Source organism: Sphaeramia orbicularis, chromosome 8 (genome assembly GCF_902148855.1).
Source record: "Sphaeramia orbicularis chromosome 8, fSphaOr1.1, whole genome shotgun sequence".
In the NCBI taxonomy this organism is placed as follows: domain Eukaryota; kingdom Metazoa; phylum Chordata; class Actinopteri; order Kurtiformes; family Apogonidae; genus Sphaeramia; species Sphaeramia orbicularis.
In genome coordinates this window covers 32,225,070-32,236,741 of record NC_043964.1, presented here as the reverse complement: position 1 = coordinate 32,236,741, position 11,672 = coordinate 32,225,070, and the positions used below count along the sequence as shown (strand labels likewise).

The 11,672-nt window shown below is 34.5% G+C and overlaps 1 protein-coding gene across 1 annotated transcript; it reads left to right on the top strand.

The window, feature by feature from the left end:
* Positions 1–1,835: 1,835 nt before the first annotated feature.
* On the top strand, positions 1,836–11,203 carry LOC115424598 (uncharacterized). The gene is made up of 10 exons (XM_030141955.1): positions 1,836–1,920; positions 1,994–2,071; positions 2,888–2,920; positions 3,006–3,092; positions 3,282–3,379; positions 8,284–8,516; positions 8,627–8,719; positions 8,800–8,886; positions 10,245–10,307; positions 10,454–11,203. Exons 4-10 carry the CDS (start codon positions 3,024–3,026, stop codon positions 10,489–10,491), a joined length of 681 nt encoding a protein of 226 aa, XP_029997815.1. The 5' UTR covers positions 1,836–1,920; positions 1,994–2,071; positions 2,888–2,920; positions 3,006–3,023; the 3' UTR covers positions 10,492–11,203.
* Positions 11,204–11,672: the final 469 nt, after the last annotated feature.

The following is an 11,672-nucleotide window of genomic DNA, read 5'->3' as shown; positions in this document are numbered from 1 at the left end:
GCATTGTGAATACTTTCCAGATGCACTATATATAACATATTAAAAGTATATACACAATACTATATAAAATAGAAATGGCAAAATTAAAGCAAGATTAAATATATTAAAAAGCATTTTACCCTAGTGAAATACAGGGGTTGGACAAAATAATGGAAACACCTTAAAAAATCAACAAAATATAATTTAATATGGTGTAGGTCCGCCTTTTGCGGCAATTACAGCCTCAATTCTCCGAGGTATTGATTCATACAACTTGTGAATTGTTTCCAAAGGAATTTTAAGCCATTCTTCAGTTAGAATACCCTCCAACTCTTTTAGAGACGATGGCGGTGGAAATCGACGTCTTAGTTGAATCTCTAAAATTGACCATAAATGCTCAATAATGTTGAGGTCTGGGGACTGTGCCGGCCATACGAGATGCTCAACTTCATTAGAATGTTCCTCATGCCATTCTTTAACAATTCTAGCTGTATGGATTGGGGCATTATCATCTTGAGGTGAAGGTGTTTCCATTATTTTGTCCAACCCCTGTATACTTTTTAAACCACATTATGACATTCATATTTACTTGTTACGTTTTACAAAAAATCTCCAGTATAATTTATCATACACTATAAAGACAAAAATGTTGTGACACATTCGGGATGTCTCTATAATATTTTCATAATAAAAACATCAGTTGTAAATCATCACAATAAATGTCCAATATTTAATATTTAAGTTTACAGGCTTTTTCTTCAGGTTACTTGTGGTTTCAAATAATTGCTTATAGAATAGAATCTTTATTTTGTCAGTAAGGATTCACACACGCAGACATGCACCACACACTGAAATTTGTCGTCTGCCTTTAACCCATCACTAGATCATACATCACACACACTACATGCTAGGAGCAGTGTGCTCACCATATCAGGCACCTGAGTAGCAAATGGGGGGGGTTAAGTGCCTTGCTCAAGGGCACATCAGCAAACAACTCTGCCAGTCCAGGGAATCGAACCAGCGACCCTTCAGCCATCTAGGCCACGGATACCTAAGAATGGTTTGAATGCAACAAATATTTCATAAATTTAGAGACAGAACATATCATTTGAATTCTAAAAATAAAAAATTTAAAGAAGTTGATGCATTTTAGCAACAAAATTAACCATAACGACAAAATAGAAATATTTATTGCAATAAAATTACAGACATTTGTCATTATTGTACCGTAGTCACTGTTAGCGATGAAACACCAGAATCCAATGTGTCCCAATATTTTTGTCCATATAGTCAATCAATCAATCAAAGTTTATTTATATAGCACTTTACAACAACATGAAGAAGACCAAAGTCCTTTCCATCTAAAAACATGATTAAATTGTAAGATAGAGACACTTTAGTCAAATACCATAAATAAATAGTGAAATAACAAATATAGTGAAAATAGTGAAGGTAAAACTGGCAACAAAGTGATAAACTACGCTGAAATGCTACTAATTGTATTTGTTACTACTAAAAACAGAATAATATGATAAAGACACACTTTAAAAGTTATCATTATGCATGGTAATGACCATTCTGACTCTTAAGGTCTTTTATTTCTGCTAAAACAAAGGATCAGGGTACAGAACAGTAGTAGAGTCTGTCATTTCTAAAGTAGATGTGATCAGGTTAACTTGTTTGCATTTAGCTGGGACAAGAATAGAGAAGTGAGCAAGTGACGGGGCTGCCAGTGACACTACTTTCAGTATATGTGAGGAGGAAGTCACACACACACACACACACACACACACACACACACACACACACACACATACAGGTAAACAACGTGAAACAACTGAAAGCCACAGTGTAAAATCACCAACTAGTGAAGGTCAACATGGCAGGGAATGGGACTAAATTACTGTTTGAGGGTTTCTACAGAAAAGAAAAGATACTTTGGTAAGTTACTATCTTGATATTCAAAGTAATTTTAAAATGAATAAGTAAAAGCATTTGCTGTTTATCTCTGTAGAAAATAAGGTGGGTGACGTATTGGTTCAGGCTTCAAAACACAACTTTGTTCTTCTATACCAAGAAAAATGGAAGTGCTGTAAGTAAACACCGCGCTTATTAATACTGTTATCACTGTTTAGAATGTACTGATTTAAAAGCTCTAGGTCAGGGGTGTCAAACTCATTTTAGTTCAGGGCCACATTCAGCTAAATTTGATCTGAAGTGGGCCGAACCAGTAAAATAATAATATAATAATAAATAAATAATGTCAACTCCAAACTTTTCTCTGTTTTAGAGCAAAAAAAGTACATTTACATTATGAAAAGGTTTACATCTACAAAGTATCCTTTCAAAAAGATGTGAATAACATGAACAAACTGAAAAAATAAGTGTAATTTTAACATTATTCTGCCTCAATTTGTCATTTCCACATGTACATTATAACGTACAGATCACAGTGGATCTACAAACACACAAAACATTTAGTAACAGACAGAAAATTGTTAAAATTGTATTTACCTCACTTAATATATTTCAGGTTGTTCATATTTGCTCAGGTTATTCACATTTTTTTGTGAAATTATACACATTAAACACATGAAAATTTTTACATTTACGGGGAAACATTTGGAGTTGTCATTATTTCTATGTTATTATGATAGTATTTTACTGAATCCCGCCCACTTGAGATTGAATTGGTCTGAATGTGGAAACTGAACTAAGGATTGTTAATATCTCAGTGTAATTTTTGCATTTCACAAATTCATCCCAAGGGCCAGACTGGACCCTTTGGCGGGCCGGATTTGGCCCCGGGGATGCATGTTTGACACCTGTGCTCTAGAATAAGCAGATTTCTCAGCTTTGTTTCTGGAAGTGTTAACTGTCCTAATAATGAACATCCCCCCTTTTACAGTCCCACTTAAGAGGCTACTACTACATTTACACAGTAAGTCCTTCACTGTTTATTCCAGCAGATACTTTATAAATGGTTGTGTGATAAGAGGACTGATGATGTATTTTTGTTGGTTCAGGTGCAATCGGTACGGGAGATGGAGAGAGTTGACAGTAAACGTTATATGTTTGAGATCATCATGACCAACGGAAAGAGAAAAGTGTTGGTGAGTCATTAATGGGGGTTGAATGTGGAAAGTGTGGTTTCAAGGTGTCATTTTAGACCAAATCCTATGTAACTGTTTCAACCGACTGTGTGTGTGTGTGTGTGTGTGTGTGTGTGTGTGTGTGTGTGTGTGTGTGTGTGTGTGTGTGTGTGTGTGTGTGTGTGTGTGTGTGTGTGTGTGTGTGTGTAGGCAGCAGAGACGGCTGAACTCAGAAAGGAGTGGGTCGGATACCTATGGCAGGCCATGCATCTGTCTAGTTCTGGGTTGTTTGGATTAAGGAACACATGGTCAGTCGTCGATCTTAATCTCATGTTACACATGTTAATTCAGCATCACATGATCAAATCTGGTCAGTCAGTCTCCTTTACACAAGCTAAGGATCATCACGTGTTACTCGTTCTTCATTTTTTACCATAACTAATGTTTTGATATTTGATCTCTTGTTTTATATTCATAGTGTTTAATCTTAATTTATATTGCCTTATATTCTATGTTTATGAGCATTTAAACCAGATAAACTGAACTGAATATATATATACATATGTATATATATATACATATATATATATATATATATATATATATAATTTTATTTTATTTTTTTTAAGTTATTTGCACATACAGTATGAAATAAGACAAATACATGTACACATCCCAAAAGGCTTCTAGAATGACCTCACCTTGACTTAATGGTACTTTAAACAAAATAAAAGAAAGTAATTTGCATACCTTCCATGAAGTAGAGGGATAAATAAAAATGACAAAAAAGTAAAAGAAATGCTGGTTATATATCTTTAAATATCATTTCTTTCAATAAGATAAAAATTAAAAAGAAATGAATAATAATGGCAAGGCAATAATACTAGTTGTAATAGACATACTAACTATATAGATAAATAAATAAATAGATGAATGGGAAAAAGTGAGATTCTAAAGGGAAAAGAACCCTAATACAGCTAAATTAAGTTCAAATAACACTAAAAAGGGAAATCGAAACAAAACGTGTGGCACTTCAGAGATAAAAATTGAACAGTCAAACCAATTTTTGCTGTTCTGTTATTTTATATATAGATGTGGAAATTATCATTAGATTACCTGTGGTTTTTCTGTAGAGATACAATATAATAACCCTTTAAAACTGACTGAATATTAACAAGTAAAAAAAAAAAAAATGCAATCAATATATTAGAAATAAAGCATTCAAGTACTGAAATAATAATATTTCCACATTTACACTAGAAGACCATTTCTGAAATACCATTATTGTGTGTGACAGCTACAAATACTGATCATCACAAAGTAGTATTAATGTTGATTATCTTATTACAATAGGACCTGTCAGTGGGTGGATATATTAGACAGCGACAGAGCATTCATCCCTCGAAGCTGATATGTTAGAAACAGTAAAAATGGGCAATAGGGAAATGAGCAACTTTGACACAAACTATGATGGTTACATCACTGAGTCAGAGCAGCTCCAGATCTTGTTGTTCACTCTGTGTAAAGTGGTTAGAACCTACCAAAAGTATCTGAAGAACAACAGCTGAATCTCAACCAATCAGAATCTATGGGACCAGAACATTATTACTACCGGTCCATATTGTGTAGGTTTTTCCACAAAACCAGCTCTGACCCAAAGCCTGGACTCCACCAGACCTCTGAAGGTCTGCTGTGGTATCTGGACCAAGACCTTATCAGCAGATCCCTGAAGTCCTGGGAGAAGAGAGGTGGACCTATATGGATATTTATTTGTCCAACACCTCCCACAGACAATCACCAGTCCTGAGATTGGGATGTCCTTCTGTAGTCCATTATTGATCGGTACTAACCACTTGCAGACCAGGAACACCCAACAAGACCTGCAGTTGTGAAGATTCTCTGAGTCAGTCATCACCGTTACAATATGGACCTGGTCAAAGTCACTCAGTTCCTTAGGTTCATTCATTCATTCATTCATTCATTGTTTGTTTATTTTGAGCATTTACAGAAAACATGCAAATTCCAAATTCCAAAAAAATCATTCATCTATACTCAAAAAGGAGTGGGAAGAAGAAAAAACTTATTTAATCCCACCCCCATTCTCATCATCAAATAACTTAACATAATAACATTTTAACCCTTTCATGCACAGTGGTCACTACAGTGGACAGTTCTTCTACAGCTGTTCTCTTGTTTATTCATGGATTTTGTTGTTTTAGTTTCATATCAGCCAACACAGTGGACACTTATGCACCATCCTATAAACTGACATTTATACCATTACTGTCACTTTACTGTTGTTGATAAACCTGATCTGCACTAACATGTTTGAGTGTAAATCAATTGCTAATAAAAATTGGGAATATGATAAAATGCGGAAAAAAAAACATCAGATTAGTTGCATTAAAAATGTTTTGATTTTGTATATGACTTTCTGATATTAAAAAATTAAACACATGGTGTCCAGCGGAGTGGACATTTTTGGAACTCCACAAAAAATGATGAAGGTAGATTTGTTTCTTTATTGCTTTAACCAAAAAAATATTGTCATTAAAAATAAATAAATAAATAAATCACTTCAATTGAGGAAAAAAGTGTTCAAATGCAATTTTTTGGATCGTATTTTTTGTTTTTTCATTCAAACACCTTTTTTATTCATTTTTTTTTTTTTAGTTAACGCAACAAAGAAACAAATCTACCTTCATGAAAAAACAGGTTTATTAAAAAAAATCAGTTGCATTGTTTTTTCATGCCGAAAGAGGAATAAAAACACTCAGGAAAAAAATCTTAACTAAGGTTCTCATAATTCATGCATGAAAGGGTTAAATACTCACTCCTGTCCTTTGACTTCAAGCCAGAATAATGAACAAAATAGGCCTATACCAAATTACAACAAACTCATTTGACAGTATTTACACTGTATAGCCAAAATGTGTGTAAAAAATAGAAACAAAGTACATTCCTGGTGGTGTTACCACAAGTAACAGTTAACCGTCAACTTACATGATAATAATTACATACCAACAATGGTAAAAACAACAAACTACAACAAACTACAATACCATAAGTGGTAAAGAACAGCAATAATTACAATACAATACAATGGTAAGGAAAAAAAACAAAAAGCTACAATAGCACTAATGGTAATGGGCATCACATACCAGCAATGGTAAGAACAATACCAGACGGTAATGGACAACACAGACCAACTAGATGAGGAACAACAAGCACACATTGACATTTAAGACAGAATATTGATGGAACGTCAGTCTTAAGACCCTCCATCTTTATACTGGGACCAGACCATATGTTTATAGAACAGTTTAAATCGGTAGATATTTTGGCATTGCTTGTGTTGGATGTCCAGACTGTTCCAAAGTTTCACTCCACACACAGACAAACAGGAACGTGATCATTTTGCTGCTTCCAAAACATCAGCTTCGAGGACTAAATGTTCACTTACTGTCTAATATATCCAACTCAGTGAAAGGTGTCAATGTAATGACATAATCAGTATTAATACCACTTCTTCTTTCAGTGGTCAGAATGTTGATGATGATGATAATGGCTGACTGTCTATATAATATTTACAATTTAAAGAATATTAACTATTAAGAGATTTGGAAACAGCTGTTTACTACTGTTTCTGGAGGTAAATGTGGTCTGACTCCACCAAGATGCACAAAAAAAAAAGGTAGAAAACACACTGCGATACCACATCACAAAGCTCTATATATCCAGCGTAGATCCTCAAACACTGAACCTTTATTTAACTCAGCTGCAGGGACAACAATTTAGAAACGTGTCTTTATTTCTAATTTTCACTTCTTAATGTATTTTCTCTTTTCTAAGCTTTTCATTTAACCCATAAAGACCCGGTGCGACTTTTCTGGCAGTTCACAAATGAATTTTTCTCTATATTTGCCCTTTCTTAAGTGATTTATCACCGTTTATTGTAAGATTATCCTCTTTATTTGGCATTTTTTCCAGTAAAAATCAGGTGTTTTTCTATATTTGATTTACTCATCATATAGATGTTTATAAAATCTCAGAGTAAAGTGACTTTTTCAGCAAAATATATCATTAACTGAACAAAAACCAAGTGTTTCCATCCTCTGTCATTGATCCAACTCCATGGGTTTTACTGGTGAATCAATGTTGTAGAAGATGACGGTGTTTCCATGTTCACCACGGAGCCTCTGAATGTCCAAATGGGTCATATCTGATGACCATGAAAAGGTGACAAACTGTACTTTAAACCAATTATTTTCATGTATTGATAGGATTAGTGGATTAAAAGGTATTAAACATTTTAGATCAGTACATAGTTCTGGACGATCATGGACGTTTGGGTCTTTGTGGGTTAAGACTGGAATAGGGTTATTGTCAGAAAACAGTAAAAAATTGCTGCTGTTACTGTCATTTCTGACACTGTTCTGATCCATTATTCACCTCATAACCATTGCTGTTTTGCACCAACGCTGCTATTGTAAATATACACTTCATATTCTATTATAGTTAATTCTTTATACCACCTTTTTCACCTTGTAAACTGAAAAAACCCATGCAATTAAAAAAAAAAAAAAAAGAGGTCAAAATAGAATAAGAATAGAGTAGTAATATCTCAATTCTCTGTATGCCCTGTGCATTTAGTGAGTTGACAAAATAAAACTCTTTGAATCTTTTGAATCTTTGAACCTTTGATCCAACCCATAATTATGTCCTCAAAGCTACTCAGTTTTCTGTCATGAGGAAATAAACCAGAAAAAATTAATATTTACAAAGCTGGAGAGAAAAAAAGAGATTAAAGTGTGATTTGATACGTATAAAAATAGGTGAAATGAGTTGAATAAGTGGCAACTAGTCGATTAAAATGTTTTGTGTAAAAAAACCACATCATTAATTTACAATGTGATCCATTGTTATGTCTGTCAGAGTGCTCATAAATGTTACATCCACTTTTTTAGATTGTATTTCAACATACAAATTACATGGAGTTAAATTAAGTACTTTCTCTAATACCATTATTTTGTGGTTTTACATATGAAGGATTTGTAATTAGATACTTCTGGTGTATTTGTGCCCATCTGTGTTCTTTTTTTTTATTTATAAAAAAAAAAAATAAAAAAATAATAATAAATAAATAAATAAATAAATAAAAAATAAAATAAAATAAAAAGCCCATCTGTGTTCTTATGTCTCCCCTCCTCAGCCCTCATGTATCTGAGCAGCGGGACAGAGTAAACAGCAGTGCACTCATCTGCTCGGACGCCGACAGTGTGATGGAGACGCTTCCTCCTCGGCCCGTCTCCGTCCCTGGACCCCAGAGTCTCATCCAACCAGAGACGAGCATCGCCTCCTCCATCTGCACATCTGAGCAACCAGAGTATGAGGAGCCCACTTACCAAAACATAGAGCTCAAACGCAAACCTCAGCAGTGCAATGGTAAAAAAAAAAAAAAAAAAAAAAAAAAATATATATATATATATATATATGTATATACTGTTTACTCATTACAGATTTTAAGTTTAGTCATGAAGTCCTGGTTTTTACAGATGGATGTTTGACAGATCCTCAGCAGCCCAGTGGAGTCAGCAATGTAGAGGACGGACAAGAAGGAGACTATGATGTTCTACCATTGAGAAAAAGTATCTAACGATCAGCGTCCTTCATAATATAATGGTTGTTAAATGTCCAAACTACTCTACAATGTACTTTATTTCCTCAGATGTATGTGAGTCCAACCCTGCAACAGAGATGCATGAGGGTGTGTACGACTTTCCCATTTCATACAGAGTGGCTGCCGACGTTCAGGGTGAGATTATTTCTTCTGACGTGGCTTTTAAATACACTGTTACCCAGAAAGCTGGAATAAAATAATTGTACGTATTCTCATGAAATGATTGCCAGTGTGACATATTGTTAGCTTCAAAGCATAATTGCCTAAGTTACACACAATATGGACAAAAGTATTGGGACATGTTGAATTCAGGTGTTTTTTTTCTACCAGGGGTCTGGGATATAAAACAATAATAACAAATGTCATAATATAGTTTTATATTTGGATGAATATCATTGCATTGGTTAGTTTTGTTTAGATTGTTATCTTTGCTTCCAAAATGACTCAGAGATGGTGTTTACTTAATTCCTTTCAACAGTGATTTTTTTGTTTTTTTTTTAATCTATGACTATGATTTTAAATGTTCTACCTCTAAATTTCCTAAATATTTTTCATGCTCTGACTGTAAATAATAATTTTCTACCACAACTAACCATATATTTTCTCCACATCTCACTTAGGAAGAAATATCTCCCATTAAACTTGAAGGAAATATTAATGTTTATAAACTACACTACGGGTCAAAAGTTTTAGAACACCCCAGTTTTTCCAGTTTTGTCTTGAAATTCAAGCAGTTCAAGTCCAATGAACAACTGTAAATGGTACAAAGGTAAGCGGTGAACTGCCAGAGGTAAAAAAAAAAAAAAAAAAAAAAAAGTATGGTTAAACAAAACTGAAAAATAATGTACATTTCAGAATTATACAAAAAGGCGAACAAGAAATGGGTTAACAACTTAAAGCAGTTCTGCAGCAATGGAGGTTGATCAAGCCTTGAAAGTTGGTGCTACCAATTCCTACAGGTGTCCCAACGTACCTTTGTACCATTTCAAGCTGTTCATTGGACTTGAACTGCTTGAATTTCAATACAAAACTGGAAAAACTGGGGTGTTCTAAAACTTTTGACCGGTAGTGTATATGGACAAAAATATTGGGATGCATCATGGATACAGCTGTAAGATGTTCTGTTCATGCTGATTTGAGCTATAAACATCAATATTTTCGATATATATCACAATATAAAATTATATTATGACATTTGTCATTATTGTTTTGTAGCCCAGACCCCTGTTAACAAAGAAACACCTGAATTCAATGTGTCCCAATACTTTTGTCTATATAGTGTATGACTATGAGGCTAACAATATTCTTGACAGATAAGTGTAACCTGGACTCAGGGTGTAATCATTGTACTTGGCCAAAGGTGATTACTAATGAGTATAAATGGGAATAAAAAGATGAATGTGTCCCAAAACCAAATTATTCCAACTTGTACCTGGTTTCACCAAAAAGACAAATATTTTGCTGTTTGTTAAGGTTTCTTTTTAAAATTTCAGAACCCACAGAAAGCATCTATGATGTACCAAGTGCTCTTGTGAGGATGCCAGATGATACTACAGGTAATTGATCCCATTTAACTGTTCTGACTTCTACAGTACACTGTAAGACAGCTACAGTAGCTGTAATTTACACACAATGTATTATGTGGTAAAATAATATGTGCAACATTGTCTGTTCTGTGTTACAAATTAGTTTCTTCTTGCAGAAGAGTGTCCAGAGGAGGGAGCCTATTGGAGGATATGAACTCTAATTAAAATCAGCAGGAGGCTAAAATAAAGGGGAAAAAAGCCCTCCTTCTGCAGCTTTCTCCTCTTGGTCCAATAACTACTATAAAGACAGACGACCTGGTGCTGTTTCACACCACTGTGGGAAAATGAAACGAAAATGTAGGACAGCTGCCATGTTGTTTCAGAGATGAGACATGGAGCAGAGGAGTACAGTCGCATTTCAGACTTAACAGCGATCTGTATTTAAAACCTTTCTATACTATTAAAAAAAAACATTTTAAATGCACCACCTAATTTTTTTTTTTTTTTTTTGAGAATTTTTGGACAGAAATCTTGGAGAGGAGTATGAACTGGGTTACTGCGATCATGTCCGGAAAGAAACAAATAAGAGTTAAGAGTTAAGATTACATGTCCTCAAATTTTAATGCAAAGCATGACATTTTTTAGAATCAAAAACTACTTGAATGTTTCTGCTTATGGACAGATGGTAGTACTGACTGACTGACTCCTTGACCCACCTTAGTCTATCAGCGACAGCTCCAGATGCATCGAATTGTTCAAAATGGTGGAATGACCATCATTCAGTCTTCTGGATCCAGCTTTGGTGCTCTGACCAGACTGAACTAGACCAACAGCCAGGTACCGCATTGCTGCAGGGTCTCTCCAAATGGACACATGGATCTGATTTTGTGATGTTTTTAAACAAAGGGACCAGGCACTGCTCAAAGATGGTCAGAAGGATTGTCAGCTAAGAGCAGTGGTTCCCAAGCTTTTTTAGCTCATGACCCCATTTTAACATCACAAATTTCTGGCAACCCCAGACATTCAAAATGGAGATATTTTTCTCTTGGAGATGTTTTAGCGGGGCCAGGTGGGCGAAGAAATCTTTCCATTTTCTGACTGGTCTGGTTTTCTGACTGTGACTGTGTCTGGGCAGGTTGAAGCATAGTAATGCACGTGGTCACATGACTGAGTTAATCAGGATAAAACCCTCTCAGATACTATATCCTGCATTTTATTTGAACTTGATTTTTATTGGGAAAAGTGTGTGGTGTTTTAATTATAATGAAATATATATTGAACCATTACAAAAAAATGAATAGCAATTTTTTTTATCAATTACTAGAAATTTCAGGCAACCCCGTTTGAATTCAAGGTGACCCCAAGGTTGAAAAACACTGGCTTAGAGGATGAGTT

Coding starts and splice junctions, on each gene's coding strand:
- LOC115424598 (XM_030141955.1), top strand. CDS start 3,024: ATGGAGAGAGTTGACAGTAAACGTTATATGTTTGAGATCATCATGACC. Junction 3,093..3,281: donor ACGGAAAGAGAAAAGTGTTG/GTGAGTCATTAA, acceptor GTGTGTGTGTAG/GCAGCAGAGACGGCTGAACT. Junction 10,308..10,453: donor GATGCCAGATGATACTACAG/GTAATTGATCCC, acceptor TTCTTCTTGCAG/AAGAGTGTCCAGAGGAGGGA.